The following is a 21,464-nucleotide window of genomic DNA, read 5'->3' on the forward strand; positions in this document are numbered from 1 at the left end:
CCTTGCCATGTGGACCGCTCCATAAGGCTGCACAGAGCGCAGCTTCACCCAGGACAAAGGATCCAAAGGAGAGAGAGAAAGAGAGAACACCTAAACCGAAGCCACGATCCTTCTATAATCCAACCTCAGAAATGGCGTCTCATCCCTGTGGTTGTATTTGACTCATTAGAATCAAGTTACCGAAGTCAACATTGAGGGCGGAGACAGGAACGGAGCTTCACCTCTGGAAGAGAGGAGCATCAGAGAATTTATGGACATATTTGTAAAACCATCTCTGTTTAAGAATTTAACATTATTCTAAATTCAATACTGAATCAGAATCACTTCCCCAATCTAGTATATATTCAGGGGTCTCCATAAACCACCCCTCATCCACCCCAGTATCACCCAACTCTTCAGGCAGTTCAAAGCCTTTATTATGTGCCTTCTTCACTCCTGCACACATCCACCCTCTTTCTTTCTTTAAGCACATCTTCTTCAGAATTTCTATATCTAGCTCTGATTGTAACACCGTGAATTGATTTAAATGTTGTGATGTAAATATTTCCAACTCATTTTATCTATGACTTACATATACTATGATTTCACTCCTTGAGAGCCAGGACCGAGTCCTCTTCTCAATCTGCGTCTTCTCCAGTACCTGGTGTTAGCTATGTACAATCATGGATCAACCAATCAATCAAGCTAGCTAGAAAGAAAATGACCTCAAAATAAAATCAGATATGTTAGATCTCTTTTGTCAACCAGTCAGTGTTTTCCACAACATTGCTTAAAGTTATAAGTAATGGGCTGTCTCAAGTTTTGCTTGCTTTGGAGCTTTACAGCTCTTCCCTTCTCTCCCTGCCTCTGCTATCTATGTCCTCCTGTAGCTTAGAACCATCTGGCTTAAAGACCTGGTCCCACTCCCATCTCTGCAACCAATCCACAATCTTGATCATGGATATGAGGGCACTGATTACTCTAATCCTGAACCTAGACTCAACTTGACCTTGCACCTGTACTCGGACACCTGGTTTCTACACTGATTCAGAATCCACTTTCCATCACTTTTGTGCTTCTGATTAAGTAGATTCTTCATCCTATGTTTGAGTTTCAATCTTGGGGATGGCTTTAAGGATACCTGGAATTTGTTTTAATCTGGTAGGGTAAGGCAAGCAGAACTATGGACGGAGGTTTGTGATACTGTACAGGAGGTGGTGATCAAGACCATCCTCAAGAAAAAGAAATGCAAAAAGGCAAGTTGGCAAGATGTCTGAGGAGGCCTTAAGAGTAGCCAAGAAAAGAAGAGACATGAAAGGCAAAGGAGAAAAGGAAATACATACCCATCATAATGCAGAATTCCAAAGAAGAGCAAGGAGAGATAAGAGAGCCTTCCTCAGTGATCAGTGCAAAGAAATAGAGGAAAACAATAGAATGGGAAAGAATAGAGATCTCTTTGAGAAAATTGAATATACCAAGGGAGCATTTCATGCAAAGATGGGCACAATAAAGGACAGAAACAGCATGGACATAACAGAAGCAGAAGTTATTAAGAGGTGGCAAGAAAACACAGAATAACTATATAAAAAACATCACGACCCACATAACCACAATAGTGCGTTCAAATCCTAAAACACGATGCTGTGCAAGTGCCGCACTCAATATGCCAGCAAATTTGGAAAACTCAGCAGTGGCCACCGGACTGGAAGAGGTCAATTTTCATTCCAATCCAAAAGAAAGGCAATGCCAAAGAATGCTCAAACTATGGCACAATTGCATTCATCTCACTCACTAGCAATGGAGAAGGCGATGGCAACCCACTCCAGTACTCTTGCCTGGAAAATCCCATGGATGGAGGAGCCTGGTAGGCTGCAGTCCATGGGGCTACTAAGAGTCGGGCATGACTGAGCGACTTCACTTTCACTTTTCACTTTCATGCATTGGAGAAAGAAATGGCAACCCACTCTAGTATCTTGCCTGGAGAATCCCAGGGACAGAGGAGCCTAGTGGGCTGCCATCTATGGGGTCGCACAGAGTCGGACACGACTGAAGCGACTTAGCAGCAGCAACAGCAGCACCCACTAGCAAAGTAATGCTCAAAAGTCTCCAAACTAGGCTTCAAAAGTATGTGACCCAAGAACTTCCAGATGTTCAAGCTGGATTTAGAAAAGGAAGAGGAACCAGAGATCAAATTGCCAACATCCGTTGGATCATTGAAAAGGCAAGAGAGTTCCAGAAAAACATCTACTTCTGCTTTATTGACTATGCCAAACCCTTTGACTGTGTGGATCACAACAAACTATGGAAAATTCTTCAACAGATAGGAATACGAGACCACCTAACCTGCCTCCTAAGAAATCGGCATGTAGGTCAAGAAGTAACAGTTAGAACCAGAGATGGAACAACTGACTGGTTCCAAATTCATAAAGGAGTACATCAAGGTTATATATTGTTACCCTCTTTATTTAACTTCTATGCAGAGTACATCATGCGAAATGCTGGGCTGGATGAAGCACAAACTGAAATCAAGATTGGTGGGAGAAATATCAATAGCCTCAGATGTGCAGATGACACCATCCTTTTGGCAGAAAGCAAAGAGGAATTAAAAAGCCTCTTAAGGAAAGTGAAAGAGGAGTAAAAAAGCTGACTTAAAACTCAACCTTCAGAAAACTAAGATCATGGCATCTGGTCCCACCACTTCATGGCAAATAAATGGGAAAACAATGCAAACAGTGAGAGACTTTATTTTGGGGGGCTCCAAAATCACTGCAGATGGTGACTGCAGCCATGAAATTAAAAGACACTTGCTCCTTGGAAGAAAAGATATGACCAATCTAGGCAGCATATTAAAAAGCAGAGACATTACTTTGCCAACAAAGGTCCATCTAATCAAAGCTATGGTTTTTCCAGTAGTCATGTATGGATGTGAGAGTTGGACAAGAAAGCTGAGTGCCGAAGAATTGATGCTTTTGAAGTGTGGTGTTGGAGAAGACTCTTGAGAGTCCCTTGGACTGCCAGGAGATCCAACCAGTCCATCCTAAAGGAAATCAGTGGCGAATATTCACTGGAAGGACTAATGCTGAAGCTGAGGTTCCAACACTTTGGCCACCTGATGCGAAAAACTGACGAATTGGAAAAGACCCTGATGCTGGGAAAGACTGAAGTCGGGAAGAGAAGGGGACGACAGAGGATGCGATGGTTGGATAGCAGCACTGACTTGATGGACGTGAGTCTGAGTGTACTCCGGGAGCTGGTGATGGACAGGGAGGCTTGGCATGCTGCGATTCATGGGGTCACAAAGAGTCAGACACGACTGAACTGAACTGAATGCAAGTACTTCAGAGAAGGCAATGGCAACCCACTCCAGCACTCTTGCCTGGCAAATCCCATGGACAGAAGAGCCTGGTAGGCTGCAATCCATGGGGTCGCTAGGAGTCGGACAGGCCTTAGCGACTTCACTTTCACTTTTCACTTTCATGCACTGGAGAAGGAAATGGCAACCCACTCCTGTGTTCTTGCCTGGAGAATCCCAGGGACACGGGAGCCTGGTGGGCTGCCGTCTCTGGGGTGGCACAGAGTCGGACACGACTGAAACAACTTAGCAGCAGCAGCAGCAATGCAGGTATTTATATCCATAAATCACTCTGCCTAGAACAGAGTAACCAGTCAAAATGGCAGCAGCAATCACTCTTTCTTCTCCCTCTGACTTCCCTTAACTTGAACTGTATGTAATTGGTACACAGTAGATACTCAATAAATTTATGTTGAAGTTAACTGAACCAATAGAAGGAAAAAAAATCAATAAACAACCCCTGTCCTGGGACTTCCCTGGTGGTCCAGCAGCTAAGACTCCACAGTTTCAATGCAGGGGGCCCAGGTTCAATTCCTCATCAGGGAACTAGATCTCATATGCCGCAACTAACATCCAGTGGTGGTTTAGTCATTAAGGCATGTCCAACTCTTGCAATTCCATGGACTGTCACCTGCCAGGCTCCTCCATCCATGGAATTCCCCAGGCAAGAATACTGGAATGGGTTGCCATTTCCTTCTCCAAAAAAATAGTAAGCAAGTGGTGATACTGATTAGAACCCTTCTTATAGTGTTAGTCGCTCAGTCATGTCTGACTCTTTGCAATCATGGATTGTAGCCTGCCAGGCTCCTCTGTTCTCAGAATTCTCCAGGCAAGAATACTGGAGTGGGTTGCCATTCCCTTCTCCAGGGCATCTTCTCAACCCAGAGATAGAACCCAAGTCTCCTGCATCGAAGGCAGATTCTTTACCATCTGAGCCGTGAGGAAACCCATATATCTGGTGCAGTCAGATAAATAAATAAATACTTTTTAAAATAATAACAATCTCAGTTCTTTGACCAATCACAGAAATGCAACACTTTTAGCAGACATAGGTTAGAATATTTGACAGGCTAGAACTCAGAAGTGAGCCCTGGGTTGGAAGTCTAGCTTTACAATTTAATCCCATGTGACTCTCTAAAACAAGATGGAGATGGTATTGATAGCCTCTCCAACATCCATCCCTCTTTTCCTTTGCTGGGGGAGCCCCAAGCTTGTCCTGCTGTCCACATGTGGCTCAAGGGAGGGCATTCCTAGCCCCATCTTCAGGGACAAATCCTGGAGGGTTTGATGCCATTGCAGGCAATTGATTTCCTGATGGGGATGTCAGCGTTTCCCCTTTAGTCATTGTTCATGTGGCCAGGAAATTCTCCATGCATCCACAGCGTCCTAGCAACCACAAGGGAGGCAACCTATGGCCCAAATCAGCAAGCTTAGGGTGGCAGAGTAAAGATGTGGAAAACCACCTGGGTCCTCAGTAAAATAACACCAGCTAACATTTAACAAGTGCTTACTATGTTTCAAGTATTCCTAAATATCTGTGTGCATTAACTCATATATACAGACTTCCCGGTAGTCCAGTGATTGAGAGTCCACCTGCCAATGCCGGGGACATGGGTTTGATCCCTGGTCCAGGAGGATTCCACCTGCTGTGCAGCAACTAAGCCCACGTGCCACAACCATTGAACCCATGCTCTGGAGCCCGCAAGCTGCAACTACTGAAACCCACGTCCTAGAGCCTGTGCTCTGCAACAAGAGACACCACCACAATGAGAACCATGCACCACAATGAAGAGGAGCCCCCACTCAGCGTAACTGGAGAAAGCCTGCCTGCAGCAACAAAGACCCAGGACAGCCCCAAATAAAGAAATAAATAATTTTTTTAAAAGATCATATGATGCTCATCACTAATAACAGGTAGGAATGTTTTCTATCAGTTTTACACAAAGAGAAAAAAGCCTGAAGAATTCAGCAATTTGAGCAAAATTTCATAGTGAATAGATGCTAGAGTCAAGCTTTAAACCCAGGGTTGAGTACCAGAATTTATATTCTTCGCTTAACTGGATCTGGAAAATGCTACTGAGACAGAATCAATCACTTTCCTCTGGGCTTGTTACGAGATTTTAAAATGTCTTATTAAGGCAATTTGAATTTGAGTTTTTGCTAAATGCTGCTGATGGCATCCTAATAAACATATACAGATTCTTCATCTTCAATATGGGACACTTCTCCATGCTTCCGAGGGCTGCTGTTAAGATGACGTGTTCAACAAATGATCATGCCGCCATCAGTTCTGCCAGAGCACCTCCTACCACAGGCATCACACCTCTCATGGTTTTCCATCAGTTTGCTGAACCTCCTCCAAGACTCCACTCCAGGTCAGGAGCTGTGCGTGCTTCTAGGTCTCTGCCCATGCAAGCGTGTATATCCTCTGGAAGCAATCAGGCATTGCCTCATGTATAAAAATTAACTCATTACTAAGGAAAATTATTCTCCTAATAGATGTGTATTATCATGCAAACTCTAGCCTCTGGAAGATTTTATTTTATGTTCTTTCTTTCTCCATAATTAGCTGCAAAACCAAGTTATATAGTGAAGAGCTCAGAGGATTATCACATCCTAAATCAGCTCAAATGAAGAAGTTACATTCTGAGCTCACTTGCAAGACATATTATTAACCAATAGCCTTAATTTATAGCTGTCATGTGAAAATAATGAAAAAGAATAGATACAAAATTTAAAATATTAACTCCTGGATAACGTTCTCAAAAGGGTAAAGCAATGGAGAGAAAAGAAACTTTTGTACCTTGATCTGTGCCAAATCCCTGGGGAAAAAAAGGATTTCCTGATAGTCTAAGGAAAAGACTTATGCGTTCTAACAAGCCTTTAAAGATATATTATGTCCTGTTTTAAAAGAAAGTGCTCATTACTTCAACAAGTTATCAAGCTGAATGTGTATTTTGCATATTTTTCAACTGCATCTTTGTCATTCCCAATTTTTGAAGCTCTCCATAAAAGCTGAATTATATATGCAGTGCACTTCCAAAATCCAACTTTACTTCCTTCTCCATTCTATATCAAATGGATTCTCACTGTCAATATAAATTTAAATTTGTATAGTACTTTATATTTTATGAAGTGCCTCAGAGTCATTTTCTTAATCCACAACAACTCTTAAAAAAAAGAGATAGGATATACAGTGTTATCCAAATTGTCCAATAAACCTGTAAATTTATTTATGCTTGTTTTCATTTATTCAGTCATTTACTTGACAGCCATAATGTACCAGCATTAGTCTAGGCACTGAAGATGCAGAAGGAAACAAAACCGTCACCATCTTCAGGAAACTTAAATTTTGGCAGGAAGGCCAAACAATAAACAGCAAATCAATGAGGAAGTCTAGATTGAAACTCTGGTTGCCTGATCCCAACTGTAGAGCCTTTTACAGGATACCACTTTGCCTTCCTGGTCCAGATTCACTGATGCAAATGTTCTCTTTGCCATGAAGACAGTTTGTGGACAGCTTGATTTCTCAGACTTGAATCTCACTGGGTTTTCAAAAGGTCTCAGACTCTTTTCCACTCTCTTGAAGTAATCCAATGGACAACAGTCAAAATGGCATTTAATAACCAACACATTTAGGACACATACTCCCCCAAACAAGAGAACCATGGAGATAAAAACTGAATTACAAAAGGAACATATGCACGCATGAGTGTTTGTGTGCCTTCACTCGTGTGCTCATCATTAATCATTGGAGGGGGTCATCTAGAGGGTGTCCCGAGAGCTGGACTCAAGCAATCAGAGGCTCCTCTCCCATTCCTTGGTCCTTGAAATGGAAGTGCCATCCACTGTTCCCACCCTCAAAGCTGTTTCAAAGACACAGTCTCAAGAGAGCAGGGTGTTGTTGAGAACATCTGAACAGCCTCCATGCATGAACCTCACTAAAACCTCTATATAAATGCTATATAAAACCTTAATATAAAGATTCTAGTAGGTGGGTGCAGAGGTCTACTTATCTTGTCACCACTAAAGACAAACCTCACGTGTGACCTTCCTTGCTTATTACACCTGCCACCTACCCTGGAAGGATCTGCCACTTCTTTCAGCCTCTCCCTGCTCTCCGTGTGTGATGCCACCTTCAGATTTCACCTGGCAAGTCCCCCAGGTTGCAAACCCACACTAACACCAGGTAGGAAGGTTTTTATCACTGTTTTACAGATTGCGTGTGTGAATGTGAGCTAATTCACATAGTAATTCGTGGTAGGATCAGGTCTGAGTGTGCAGTGTGTTCAGTTGCTCAGTCATGTCCCGCTCTTTGCTACCCCATGGTTCCTCTGTCCATGGAACTTTCCAGGAAAGAGTACTGGAGAGGTTTGCCATTTTCTTCTCCAGGGGATCTTACTGACCCAAGGATGGAACCCGTGTATCTTGTTTCTCCTGCATTGGCAGGCATATTCGTTAAAGCTGAGCCACCAGGAAAGCCCTGGTAGGTAGAATCAGGGCCTAAACCCAAATCTGGGCTTCACAGCTGATGTTCTTTGCCTCTTGGCTTTACTGGATCTAGAAAATGCTGTTGAGACAGAATCAGCCAATGCTAAGGGCTTTCTTTACCTGGAAAAAAAAATAGGTTCACATTAAGTTTGGAAGTACAGATGAATGTCTCGCAAGAGTATGCTCATTTAGCTATCAGCAGTTGTCTGGCTACACAGAGTTTCTATAGGACAGCGTCTCAAATGACTGCCCTCGACTGTTTTCCACCTCACAGCACTCACTAGCAAGTTAACCTGTCCCATGTATCATTAGTAATTCATGACTTATTTGCAAAAGTGCAGGAACAGCACTACTACAGACCTAATACAATGAATATCTTATTAGGAAGAAATTAACAAATGAATTGTTGCTAATCAATAGGTGTTGAAGAGAAAATTACAATGATAGCAAAGCCTAAATAATTTATACACAATATTGATTTTTTCATTACATTAATTATTCCTTATAGCACACATAAGGAACTAGGAGAATAAAACTTTCAAAGCAAAGAAATTTATCTACCATAGTGGACTGTAGGCTTAAGTATGAATTTAAAAGACAAAGAATGGATCAGGATAGTTGACAAATATTTCCAGACTAAAAATGCGTCAGGTAATAAATTTGACACTTCCAACGTTGCTAAGTTCCTTCATGTTGCCGGATGTTTTTATACACAATGCTTTTGATATTAATTTATCAAGAAAGGTATTAATAGCATGTTTATAAATAGAAATATTAGAAACAGAACAATCCATTAATCTACCTCTTTCATCTTATATGGAAGGCACAATGATAAATTTAGTGAAGCTATGTGCAGAAGAAAAATTTCTCTGAAACTTCTCCCAGAATCCTTCAGTTGACTAGACTTAAATCCAGTTGAACAGTGTGCAGGTTCCTTACTACTAATGGCTTTCAAAGCCAGCAGAAAACAACACCCTAAGCCCATTTTTTCAGGGCAAGTCACTTTCATACAGATGTACGGGCCTGAAGATGACCCTTGTGTTTACAGAGCGTTGCTGACTCTAACCTTGTCCTAAAACGCTGTCCCAGAGAACAAGAAGAATGTATTGTGCGTAAGAAGAGCCATGAAAGAGGATGGAGGTTGGTGTGTTCCTCACAGCAGATGGTGCTCCCAGCAACACAAAATCCACCCTACAGATCAGAAAAATGAACTCAACACCAATCCCAGTCCATGCACCAGGTACAGACATTGCACCAAAATGGCTTTTGTCATCTACAAATTCAAACGTTGAACAGCATTTTGCTCATGGCGTTATGACTCTGTAAACTCAAGCAGGGAACTGATGGTTTCTTTTTCTTTATCTTTACTGAGTTTTCTCAGATACCAACTTCATTTCACTATTTTTCAGTAGCCATTCCCTTCTCCAGGGGATTTTCCCAACCCAGGGATTGAACCCAAGTCTTCCACATTGCAGGCGGATTCTTTACCAGCTGAGCTACCACAGAAGCCCAAGAATACTGGAGTGGGTAGCCTAACCCTTCTCCAGCAGATCTTTCCAACCCAGGTATTGAACCAGGGTCTCCTGCACTGCAGGTGGATTCTTTTCCAACTGAGCTACCAGGGAAGCCCATATCTAATATTAGAAGATTCCAGGTTCATACTGTTTTAAAACAGAGTTTCATGAATATATATTTTCAAGTACATCCTTGTTGCTATTGTTTAGTCACCAAATCATGTCTGACTCTTGGCAACCCCATGGACTGTACTTAGCAGGCTCTTCTGTCCATGGGTTTTCTCAAGCAAGAATACTGGAGTGGGTTGCAATTTCCTTCTCCAAAGGATCTTCCCAACCTAGAAATCGAACCCATGCCTCCTGCTTAGCAGGTGGATTCTTTACCGCTGAGCCACCAGGAAAGCCCTAAGCATATCCTATCCCCCTCAAATAAAGATGGAAATAGTGTTTCAAAAGCCTTTTACAATTAAAACTGAAAACGTTAGAATAGTTTCAAGTGTGATATAATTTTTTTCCTCCCTCACCTGTTACCTTCAGAGACTTAAAGCCACATTAATATTATTTTTAATGTGCTTAATGTTCTTAGAAGAAAATCTAAGCAGCAGAAAAAGCATCTCATCTCATAAAATGGAGCCAGTTCAGCAAATTATTTTGTAGTGTCTTAACCAGTATTGTTATGTAACTTCAAATGTATAAAGTACCACACAGAGATATAATTTAAAATGTATATTATCTGGATCTGTATCAAAATACAGACCTAACTCCTCAAATATGTCATGATTGCCAGTCAATTCTGGGGCACCAAGGGGACAAAACACCCAAATCCAGAATGGTTTTTATTACTCAGTGAAAAGTCACTTGTTATGGTGACAGCTCCATTGCTGAGCTTTCTTTGTCTCTTCCATCATTTTTTGTGTAGGAGACTAACGGTCCCTATAGAAAACATGTGCTACAGGTTCTAAAGGAAAGGGTACTTGTTCTCAGTCTCATGTGTAGGATTGAACGGGGCATTCATAAAATGAATCGGAAGACACTTCCAGCTATTTTAAGTCACTGTACAAGTTATTCTCCATGTTCACATCTGCTACCTCTGCAACCCCAAATCCATTCTCCACCCTTCTCTACCTCAGTGAAGCATGTGGAATGAGAATCACACATGTCCTTTAGCTGCCAGGTAAATCCAGCCACTGGAAGACAATGGGAGGACAGGTGGGAGGGGAAGGAAAGAAGGTATTTCCTCCCCACCCCCTCCTCTCTGCCTCAGCTCCATGTGCCGGCGGCAGGCAGCCATTCCTACCACTGAGACTGTAGCTCTTCTTGTAAGACACCTGTAGACATGGAGTGTTGACACTGCCTGCCCAGCTCTGCTACTTCACACCCAGGGCAGTTAACTGCTTTCCTTGTTATTACTTACAATGAACCTTATGTCCAATGTTTGTACCATTACTCGATCCCTACCTCTGTTAATAGTCCCTTGGCAATCAGAAAGGGTGCCTCTGTGTGCTGCCGGGACCTACAATATAGCTACCCATGTTTGAGACAGCAACCAGATACAGAAAAAGAATGTGTAAGTAAATAAAAGAGCAGCAGCAGCATTCAAATACACCAGGCTGCAAGTCAGATGGCCTCTTGATAGACGCTTATTAATACTCCCCGTAAATGTACTAATGAGACAAATCATTGCATACAAGATGCATCTCTGACCTCTACTCTCAATATCACCATCTTTCTGATTCAGTTCTTTAAGGATTTCAAACTTCGCCTTGACTGCTTCTGTCCTCTCCTCGCCCTCCTCTGCAGCAACATTCTAATTTACACTCCACGTTATCACTGTCTGTTCTCTCTTCCTTGACATGTCACCTTGTTCTTTACTGTGTTATACGGGTTCTACCTGCAGATTTCCACACACAGGCCAAGCTACCACATACTTACGTTTAAAGTTATGGTTACTCTTTCTTCTGGGTCTATGTTTTCATTTTTAAGTAAATCTATACAATTCTGCAAATTCCTAACTAGAGCACACAAAATACAGAAGCTGCCATCCAGGTTTACAGTCTTACATCCATAATCTTGAGTTCTTTGGAAGAAATACTCTGTAAAACATAGTAAATAGATATGGAGGCCATCAAGGTGGTTAGCTTTTCTACCCTCCTTTGTTTGTAAAGACACTAGAATGCAGAGGCAACCGTGAACATATGGTATTAAAGGCAAGCTTCTGACAATAAATGACCCAGTACTTACCAATAAAAGCATGGTACTATATTAACAATAGCAATGAACTACAAATATTTATGTGCCCACAGGGAACTAATTCAATTTCACCGCAGGATTGCTTCGTTTATGAATTTAATCGTATGTGTTTAAACATTTTTGTTGCTATTTCATCAATATCCCATAAAAAAATAAAAATGATATGCTGAAGAAAAGAAAGAACGAAAGTCTCTATCAACAGCATTAATTAAGTGCCCATTGCATGCCCATGGTATCCAGAGAATTAACACTTACTTTTATCATTTATGGCTTTTCTCTTGCATCATAACTTGCAAGTTCATTTTTGCATCGTTGAGGATGAAAAGTTGCAGATTCAAAACACAACATACAGGTTTACCTATCATTTTATTTTCACACAGAACAGCACAGATGTTTGAGACCCATGAGAAAATTTTTAAAAAGAGACTTTTTCTGTGCCAGGCTGTTTGAAGAATGCCACACGCATTCTTAGCACTCACCGTGAGATAATATCATTATTATTTCTCCCATTTTCCAGAGCAGGTAACTGACTTTACTCAGGATTACGTGACAGCAAGTGGTTGAACCAGGGTAAAATTGAGCTAACTTGACTTCACAGCCCCTACTCTACACATGACCCTAATTGCATTTACAAGCTGGGCATCAGCATGATTTTCAGGAATATTCAGGGGCTAGTGTATTTTTCACAGATTTTCTCCAATTCCTGCTGAGGACTTTTTTCCTAATCCAAGGTCTCCTTCCATTACTCTCCAAATGACTATCCTTAACCGCAACCACCTCGACCATCTGGCTTTATCCAGGAATAATTCAGCGTCTACATCATTGGTACTTTTCTTCTCCACCCATCCTACATCAGAGTTCCCATGCTCTTGGTTTTGGCACATTCTTTTCCTAAAGTGAGAATGAACGATGAGGCTAACCTTCCCAAGAGGCAAGACCATCTGTCTGTACCCAAATGAATTTCTGATCTGTGGCATATTAAGGGGAGAGACCTCCTAGAATGTTCTAATAAGCCCTGGGCTGAATACTTACTTTGACGACTCTTCTGGCAAATAAGAGGAATTGACATCTTGCTAATTATGAAAGGCAACTATTAACAGTTCAAATTTGCATGACACAAAATAAGAGAGGCAGGACGCCAAATGTTTGATAATCCCAACTTTCAAAGAACCAAAGTCTTGTCAAGTTATGCTGATACTTTTTTAAAAGTAATCTAGAACATAGAGTATATGTTTAGCTAACATTGAACTTCTATAGGTCAGTCTCTGTGCTGGGAACTTTACATATGTTTTACTGAATAACTGCATTTGCTAGAGGAAGATACAAACAAATAACACTCTCTAGGTTAACAAGTATTTGGTACATTTCCCAACACATATTTAAATGCTTAGCTATAATTAAAATGAAGTTCTATTAGCCAATTAAAATCAACAGGAATTTATCCATAATATTCATAATTTAACAAATTTGAAAATAAGATAATTGATTAATACAAAGTATTAATTTGGGTTCCCCATTTACTTGTTTTCATACTAAACCTATTCCTTGGCCCAATAATTTATTTCATGACTCTTAAAATCACATTAGGATTTGCCAGTCTCAATTAAACCTGTTTAATTCATTATCAAGCATAAATAACTTTCAAATGGCATAAGCTTCTGATTGTCCTTAGTCAAAATGAGACGGTAATAATTAGCTTTGGGGAATAATACTATAACAGTCTAAGATTAGGCAAATCCACGTCGCTAGTGGCTAAATTTACTTAGCTTCCAATTATTACACAAACATTTATATTTCTCTGAATTCAACCCTTTCAAAAATCCCAAGGTAACCAGCAAGGAAAATGCAGAAGAATAAACCATATCTTAGCATTTACCATTTCCCGTTCTAGCTTCACAACTCAAAAAAAAAAAAAAAAAGAAAGAAAGAGTTTAATTCAACTTCCTTCTGATTTATAGCAAATATCAGAGGTTTGAACCAGAAGCCATACTTTAAAAGACCCTGTAATGAGTATATAAATGGATATGGCATATAGACAGAACAATCTCTTATCTCCTTGGTTTTATACTGCACACAAACCTGATGGTGAAAATTAACCTTCTTTGCAGTTCAACATTTCTAATTAGAAGAGACATCAAAAAGATTATCCCTTAGAAAGCAGTATGGGCCATAATATTCTAGATAGCCTTTGAAACAGAGCTCCGCTGCTTCCCGTGTATTTTAGGAAAGAAGGAAGGAAGGAACGTTGCTCAGTCGTGTCCGACTCTTTGCGACCCCATGGACTGTAGCCTACCAGGCTCCTCTGTCCATGGGATTTTCCAGGCAATAGTACTGGAGTGAGTGGATTGCCATTTCCTTCTCCAGTGGATCTTCCTGACCCAGGGATCGAACCCCGGTCTCCCGCATTGTAGACAGACACTTAAAGCAATAACCAGATGATCTTTCAAAGCCAGTTATGGCTTTATGTGCCAAGTTATGTTACATTTTCTCATCTTACCTTTTTATACTTATTATGAAAAAGCAGACATCCTCGTATACAGGACCTATTTATTGCTTTTGGCCCTGAATATGTAAAATAGTCTATACCATCAAATCATGCTTTACTAAAAGTTTCCTTGGTAGAAATGTTTACAAATCTTCAAGAACTGACTAGTTCATTGAGAATCCTTTTGTGCCTCTGTGTGTGTGATGGGGGCTGTTTTGTTTTCTCCGTACAAGGCAAGAAAGTAGAGGCGAAAGATGCTTTGAACTCAGCTTAGAACACAGAACCTTCAAATAAAAGGCCACACAGGCTAAGCCCTTCCCTAGGAAGAAATTCCTTTCCAACATCAGTAGTTAATTCGCTAAAATGTTCACTGCTGGGGAGCACACCACTTCACAAAAGAGTTCCTTCTCTTGTAGACAGTTACATGTTTTATGAAGTTCTTTCTTACTCTGAGTTGAAATCCTTGTCCTCTCACTTCTCTCTTCCTTATCCTAATCTCATCCTTTGGCGAAACACAGAACAAATCTCCTACACCTTCCATATATTCCTTCTTTAAGTATTTGAAAGCAATCCTTATGTCTCTCCTATTTTTCCCACCTCCATATTAAATATTACCAGCTCCTTCAATTATTCCTCCTACGACATGGTTTCCAGATGCTGCAAATAAGCTGGAAATGTAGCGTGACTCAAAATTTTTCTTAAAAAAATTTTAAAAGCGATCTGAAGGTTATTTCTCATTTATTTACAAGCATAACTGACACAATTACAACAACTCTCCAGAACCCAATGATCTTCCCAGAAGCTGTATTTATACTAGCTCCCCTTCTTGTGATACACACACAAACACACACACACACCGTCACCACCACCACCACCATTCATGTGACATAGAATGGGTCAGAGAACCTCATCTCCCTGGCCACACTGATTGGCTGAAAGAATAGTCATAAGTTTCAAGCTGGACTAATTAGAGTAATGCCCCAAGATTTCCAATTGGAACTCAGAGAAGACTTGCTTTCCTCTTAGCCCTAGATCTATTAGATTCAAAAGCCATTTACTCATTTCGTGGAATAAGCCATTTTGATATAATGAGTCCAATATGAAAAGGGGTGTGGAAAAGGGTCCAATATGAAAGACAGGATTGTTCTGTCTTTCCTGCGTTCTGGTTATTAAGCCAGATTTTCCCCTTTGTCCAAACTGAGTTTGAGTCAAGTGTGTATCATCTGCAACACAGAGGGTCCTATTGAAGACAACATTCATTACCTTGCAAGCAGTCTAACAGGACCAACAGAATGTGGTCATCCCACCCTACAAAAGGGATGGATGGAATCTCCTTCCATCATAATTTTAAGAATGAGAGCAATACTCACTTACTGAAGAAGATCAAGGTCTATCTTGCCTAAACACCTAAGTTCATAGGGCTGACACTATTTGCTCAAACTATATTCTGAGACCTATCACAGGGCCTGGCACATAGTAGGTGCCTAAGACACCCTCCACTGTACTTGTTAAAGTGAACAGAAGAAACGGCGGGCAAAACATTGAATATAAATGATCAAAATGAAGACATGAGTTCCCTGTGGAAACCTTAGATGTATTTCACATCTCCTTAGTATTAGATAACCCATTGGCCACACAAATTATGGAACCAGATTATCTCTTCAGTCTTTTTTAGCCATAAAATATTAGGAGCCTACCCATACTCCACCAAAGGTGATGAAGAGTCTTCTAAAGACTTAGGCAGGCAGACAAAAATGGGAAACATACTGAGATAATGAAGGAAGCATAAAGATGAGAAACAATAACCTACTAAAGAAATAATAGAGAAAAGAAAGAAAAAGAAAGGGAAGAAATGATCACTAATATGATAAAAGAGGTCATTTAGACAAGCCGTCTTCCTATTACCTTCCTGTCTTATTCTAACCGATTTCTATGGTCAGAAATGCCCTCTGCATTGGACCCAAACTGCCAGCCCCAGAGCCTTACTCCGTTCTGGCCCCTTAAAGCACACAGGATGGCTCCTTCCACTCTTCTAAGAATCTCCTTCCAGAGCTGGCTCCCTGCTTCAGCCTTTGGTCCCAGCTGTTCCCAGCTCCTCGCTCACCATTCCAGTTTATCTCTGTCACCCACAGAATCCACTCAGTTACACGGTATGCCTTCCCATCCCCGAAGCTTCCCTGGTGGCTCAGAGGTTAAAGTGTCTGGCTGCAATGTAGGAGACTTGGGTTCGATTCCTGGGTCGAGAAGATCCCCTGGAGAAGGAAATGGCAACCCACTCCAGTATTCTTGCCTGGAGAATCCCATAGACGGAGGAGCCTGGTGGGCTACAGTCCACAGGTCGCAAAGAGTCAGACACAACTGAGCGACTTTCACTCACTCTTCACTCACTCTGCAATGACTGATGCCCAAATGTTTATAATTTTCAATTTATTGATCAGTGTCTTGAACTTGGGATTTTGTCTCCACACAAATAATCATAAAATGGCATCTCTATAAATTAAGGTGGTCCATTTGCATCAGGCTGCTTGAGGAAATGACCTCACATGCTTTTGTGGAAGACAGCCTTGATTAGGGCAAATACTGCTATTAAAATTAGCAATGAGTATTTAAATATTACTATATATCTCCATACCAAGTATTGGGTGCTATGTATCAGCATATTAAACTATGCACAGATATTATGACAACACTATGTGAAGCCTTTTACACGTGTTTGCTCTCTTAGTTCTCATAAGACCTCAAGAGGTTAAGTACCAATTATTATCCACATATAAGATGAAGAATCTGAGGCTCAGAAAGAGCAACTTGCTAATTTACACAGCTAATAAGCACAACAGCCACACGACCTGACTCCAGAATCCTCACTCTTACAGGTATTCCACAACCCACAAGGACACTGATCCCTGTGAGCAATGGAGAGGGGGTACAGTGGAGGAACCCAAAGCAAAGAGACTAGGGCACCGAAGTCAACATGATCTACTTCTTGATTTTGCTCAGAGCCAGCCCTATTTGAAGTAGAACCTTGTTCCCATTATGTAGCAATAGATTATCTGCCATTTTGCATTGTGGAAATGTACCCTCCATTATCCAGGCTAATCTAGTTGACTGTAGAACGCTGTACACAGATACTCTAATGACAGACAACTAATTCGATCTTCTGTGTGAGGAAGATGCAGCTGAACATCTCTTCAACTTTTTCCCTATCGCTTTTGATGCAGGGTCCTTTACATGCATCACAGCTATTCCTCCATACAGCCTCCAGAGGAGAAAAGTAATTGAGAATATCAGGAAAAGGGAGAGGGAGGGGGTGAGGATGAAGAGGAAGAAAGATTATAAATGTGGTGCCCCCTAAAAAAAAAACATTATTAGAGATTTTTTTAACAAGCAAACCAGTGCAGGTTTATCTGAAAACTTCTGATTTTGAGAGAGAAGAATCTATCATTAAACAAAGACAAGCATTTGACTGTGCAATAGAAACCCTATGTTAAAATAGCCAAGGTGGCACTCTCCTCCATTACCCAGCAGAAAGACAGTATTTCCTCTACCATCTGAGCCACCAGGGAAGCCCATGAAACAGTGAGTATTTCCTGTAGAAGAAGTAAGACCTCGCTGCTGTAACCTGTGCAGGATCTGCAGTAGCAGCAGCATGTCATCACTAAGCAAAAATCCAAGTATTCTTAAGTTTCACAATCTCGAATTGCTCCAAAAGCTTCATCTATTCACTAAAGGTTTTAGGAACATTGATAGAAAATAATGTCCGTCTCTACTGAAGAATCACTAGCTAGGTCTGTGTGATAATTAGTCTCTAGTTTAAGTGAAATGGAAGCTGGGATTCACACTAGTAAACTCTCTGGGGTCATTCAGGAGTTATTACATAAAGGTATAAATACAAAAAGTATAATTTTTGATGAAATGTAGCAGAGACTGTCTCTCACTGAAATAATAGCCTCCTTTGGTAGGAAGTTTGGCAGTCATTATCAACTTAAAAACTGTTGCAAGCTAAAATACAGGGGCAGGATCTAAAACACTACACAGTTAGAAATCTTGAAAAGTTAAAGGTCCTTAAAATATGCTAAGGAAGGAGACTTGTGCTTTCATTCCAAGTCCAACCAGTTTCTTATTCTAAGCAATTTCCATTAAACAGGCAAAAGAGCAGGGAGGAGAGAAAGTATTTGAAAAACTGCCAGAGTAAAAAATCCCATAATGAAATTTTGCTCATTCTTGGAGAAATGAAGTAGAATTAGATGCTTCAGTGGTAGTGAATTCCAGAATCTGGGTAGCTTCCAGTAAATGAAGCTTTTCCATAATGTCAGAGGCAAAAGCTATCTGATATCAACATATTGAGGTTGAGTTTTTAAACTCCTATTTCCTTACACCAAACTGTTTGAAACCTTTGAGATAAAAACCTCAATAAACCAGTGTTCCAAGCTTTTAATATTTTAGTCCCTTGAGCAAGCATGTCAGATTAATCTTCAAATTGCAATGGGCAGAAAGAACATTAAACTGAAATTCTCAAGCCCAGTGCCTCTCTGCAAGGATGTTAATAAGGTAAGCAGTTTCATTGGCTATTAAGATTTCAAACTTTCCTAATTCTCAGCGGCCTTACCATTTTAAAGTGGGTGGGGACAGAGGCGGGAGAGGAAGCTAGGGATTTGTTTCTGACATCTTTGTACGCACGTAGCATTGAGCACACTGCTAGGCACACAGGAAGGCTTTAACAAATGCTTTCAGAATGAGTTGATGCATTGGTCTGGGGCGGGGGAGGAGGGGGAAGAGTGGAAATATTGCTGAGAACAGGAGGAGTCCAAATACTGGCGCTGCTCAGCAACAAAGCCCATCTCCAGAATTAGGGTTATGGAGGTGGAGCAGAAATTCTAACGGGTGTCTTCAAAGCGGCAAGACCCTTGAGAACAGCCACCAAGGAGCCACTTACAGAGGGATGAGACTCGTCTCGGCTTTGCCCTGCCTGGAAAACTCCTACCCTGTCTCTCTATGTCCAGCTCCCTCTGCCTTTCACCGGGTTTGAGTTTCCACTCGCAGAACTTAGGTTCAAGATCCGACCTCGCTGGTCTAACCCAGGCCTCCCAGGGGTTCAACGCACAGAGAGAGGTCACACCGTGCTAGGCATAAGAAAGGTCTCTCTCTCTTTCTCTCACACACACTCACTCACTCACACACACACACACCGACGACGACAGCTCTCGACACTTTTGGGGCGGGGGAGAGAGCGAGGGGGGCTAGGGGAGGAGCGAGTTCAACACCAGGACACTTTCCAAAGGCTGCTTCTCCCTCTCCCAAAACCTCTCCCCGCATCGCGGGACGATACTGGGGAACCACCCGCCCCGCGCCGCCGAGGGAGCGCGGGGTCGCCCGGGGCTGGGGGGTGGTCGGGACTGGGGTGGCGGCGGCGGGGTGGGCTGGAGGGGGAAGGAAGGTGGCCGGAAGCGAGACGACGCGGCGGGGGGACAGTACCTGGTGTGGCTGTGGTTGCGGGGACAGTCTTTCTTCTCCATGATGGCCGGCACACAGTTGGTGAGCTCCGTCCAGTCGGCGTGCAGCCCGCAGCTCCAGCCGGTGGAGAAGCGGGAGAAGAGCCACGTCTCTTTCTTGCCGGGCCGGTGGCAGGTGCACTTCTTCTGGCCGGCTTTGCAGCTGCACGGCTGCTCCAGCCGGATGTTCTTCACCAGGTGCCGGCCGAACGTGGTGCCCCCGGTCTTCTGGATGTGCAGGAAGACAATCACGTCGCGCCCCTTGATGTTGAAATCCACGAAGCGGGTCAGGTCCTTCGGGGTGAAGTTGAAGCGCGGCACGAACCGGGGCAAGGAGCCGTTCTCGGGGGCCTCGGGATCCGGTTCCTCTTCCTCCTCCTCCGCCTCCTCCTCCTCGTCCTCGGGGTCCCCCGGCTCCTCGTCCTCGTCCTCTGGCGCCGCGGCCCCCCGAGACCCCTCGGGCTGCCCCCGGGGTGGCGGGGGCAGCTGGGGCCGCCGCTCCCAGTCCTCGGGCGGCGCCTGTGCCCGGCGGGCGGGACTCGGGGCGGCCGGCTGGCCGGCTTCTCCGGCGCGGGGCTGCTCCCCGAAGTTGGCGCAGGAGCTGGAGCAGGAGGGGGACACGTACTGGTACATGATGACCACGAAGAGGAGAGTGAGCACCGGCGTCAGCAGCCACTTGTTGAACCTTTCATCCATGGTCCCGCTCTCAGGCCGGCAGGCTACGCGGCGACAGCGGCAGAGACGCGGACGCGCGGCAGCTCGGAAGTTTCGGGGACTCCGGGGCGCGGCTCCGAGCCCGCCGCTCCTCCATGCCCCTGACGCCGGGGCGAGCTGCTGGCTGGCAGCCCCGCGGCACTCCGGCGCTCCGGGGCTGGCAGAGCCGGGCCTGTGGATCGAGCGGGGAGACGGGCGCCGGCGCGCGGCTGCGGCGGCGGCGTGGGGCGTCCTGCTCTCCCGGGGGCGCCCGGCTCTCGGCGGCGCCCGGCTCCCTGCTCCCCGCCCCGGGCGCGGCGCGCTCTCAGGCGGCGCAGGGCATCCCGCCGCCGGCGCTCAGGCGCTGGGGAGCGCGGCTCGGGTCCCGGACCTGCCCCAGGCAGCCGGGCAGCTGCGGCCGCAAGCGCGGGGACTGCATGGGGCTCTCGAGGGCGCCGGCCAAGGGCGAAGGCGCGGCGCGGCCCCGCCGACCCGGCCGCCCGCGGGCCCCGCGAGCCGCACGCGCTCCAGGCGCCTTTGCCCTCGGATCACCAGGTGCGGGAGCCACCAGGTGCGCCCGCCGCAAGTTTGCAGAGGAGCCCGCCGCAGCGGCTGCGGGCGAGGCGCAGGTACGGAGCCGCCTCCCCCGGGCGAGGCGCACTGCTGCTCCGGGTCGGTCCGCCCAGGCGCGGGCACGCAGACACACTCGCACACACTGGCTGGCACCGCCACAACCCGCCAGCCGGTGTGACAGGAGCCCTGCTACCCGCAGCAAAAAAAAAAAAAAAAAAAAACCTGCCCTAGGTACGGAGCATGCGCCAAAGCCTTCCCCAGCCCCCGAGGAGTTTCCAGGGGAGGAGTCCGTGGCTCCGCGGGGCTCCGAGCAGGCAACTGGGGGTGGGAATCCCTTCAGCCTTGAGCGTGGAGAGATTCGGAAGAAAGGCAAAGGCGGAGCGAGGAGAGGATGCGAGCAGTTCGTCGCTGGCGCTGATCCGAGACCTCCAAATCCGCGGCTTTCTCCCTCTGAGAGTGGACAGAAATCTGGCCAGGCGATTTGCACGGATAACACGTGCCCACTGCTGGGCAGACCAACCTAGGCAGGACTTCGCACAAGTTGGCTGGTCCCTTGCTGGCAGGGAATATTGGCTCAGGATTGCTTTTCATCTCTACACAAGACGTTCTAACTGGTGCTCAAGTTTTATTCTGGTCCT

At 44.1% G+C, this 21,464-nt stretch overlaps 1 protein-coding gene across 1 annotated transcript in view; it reads right to left on the reverse strand.

Annotated features, from left to right (window-relative positions):
* Window positions 1–20,466, reverse strand: part of HS6ST3 (heparan sulfate 6-O-sulfotransferase 3) — a 718,830-nt gene extending 698,364 nt beyond the window's left edge. Inside the window, exon 1 of the mRNA XM_018056433.1 lies at window positions 19,544–20,466. Within this exon, the coding sequence (XP_017911922.1) occupies window positions 19,544–20,256 (713 nt within the window). The 5' untranslated portion in view covers window positions 20,257–20,466. The remainder of the gene's footprint in view (window positions 1–19,543) is intronic.

This window comes from Capra hircus, chromosome 12 (assembly GCF_001704415.2).
Source record: "Capra hircus breed San Clemente chromosome 12, ASM170441v1, whole genome shotgun sequence".
Lineage (NCBI taxonomy): Eukaryota > Metazoa > Chordata > Mammalia > Artiodactyla > Bovidae > Capra > Capra hircus.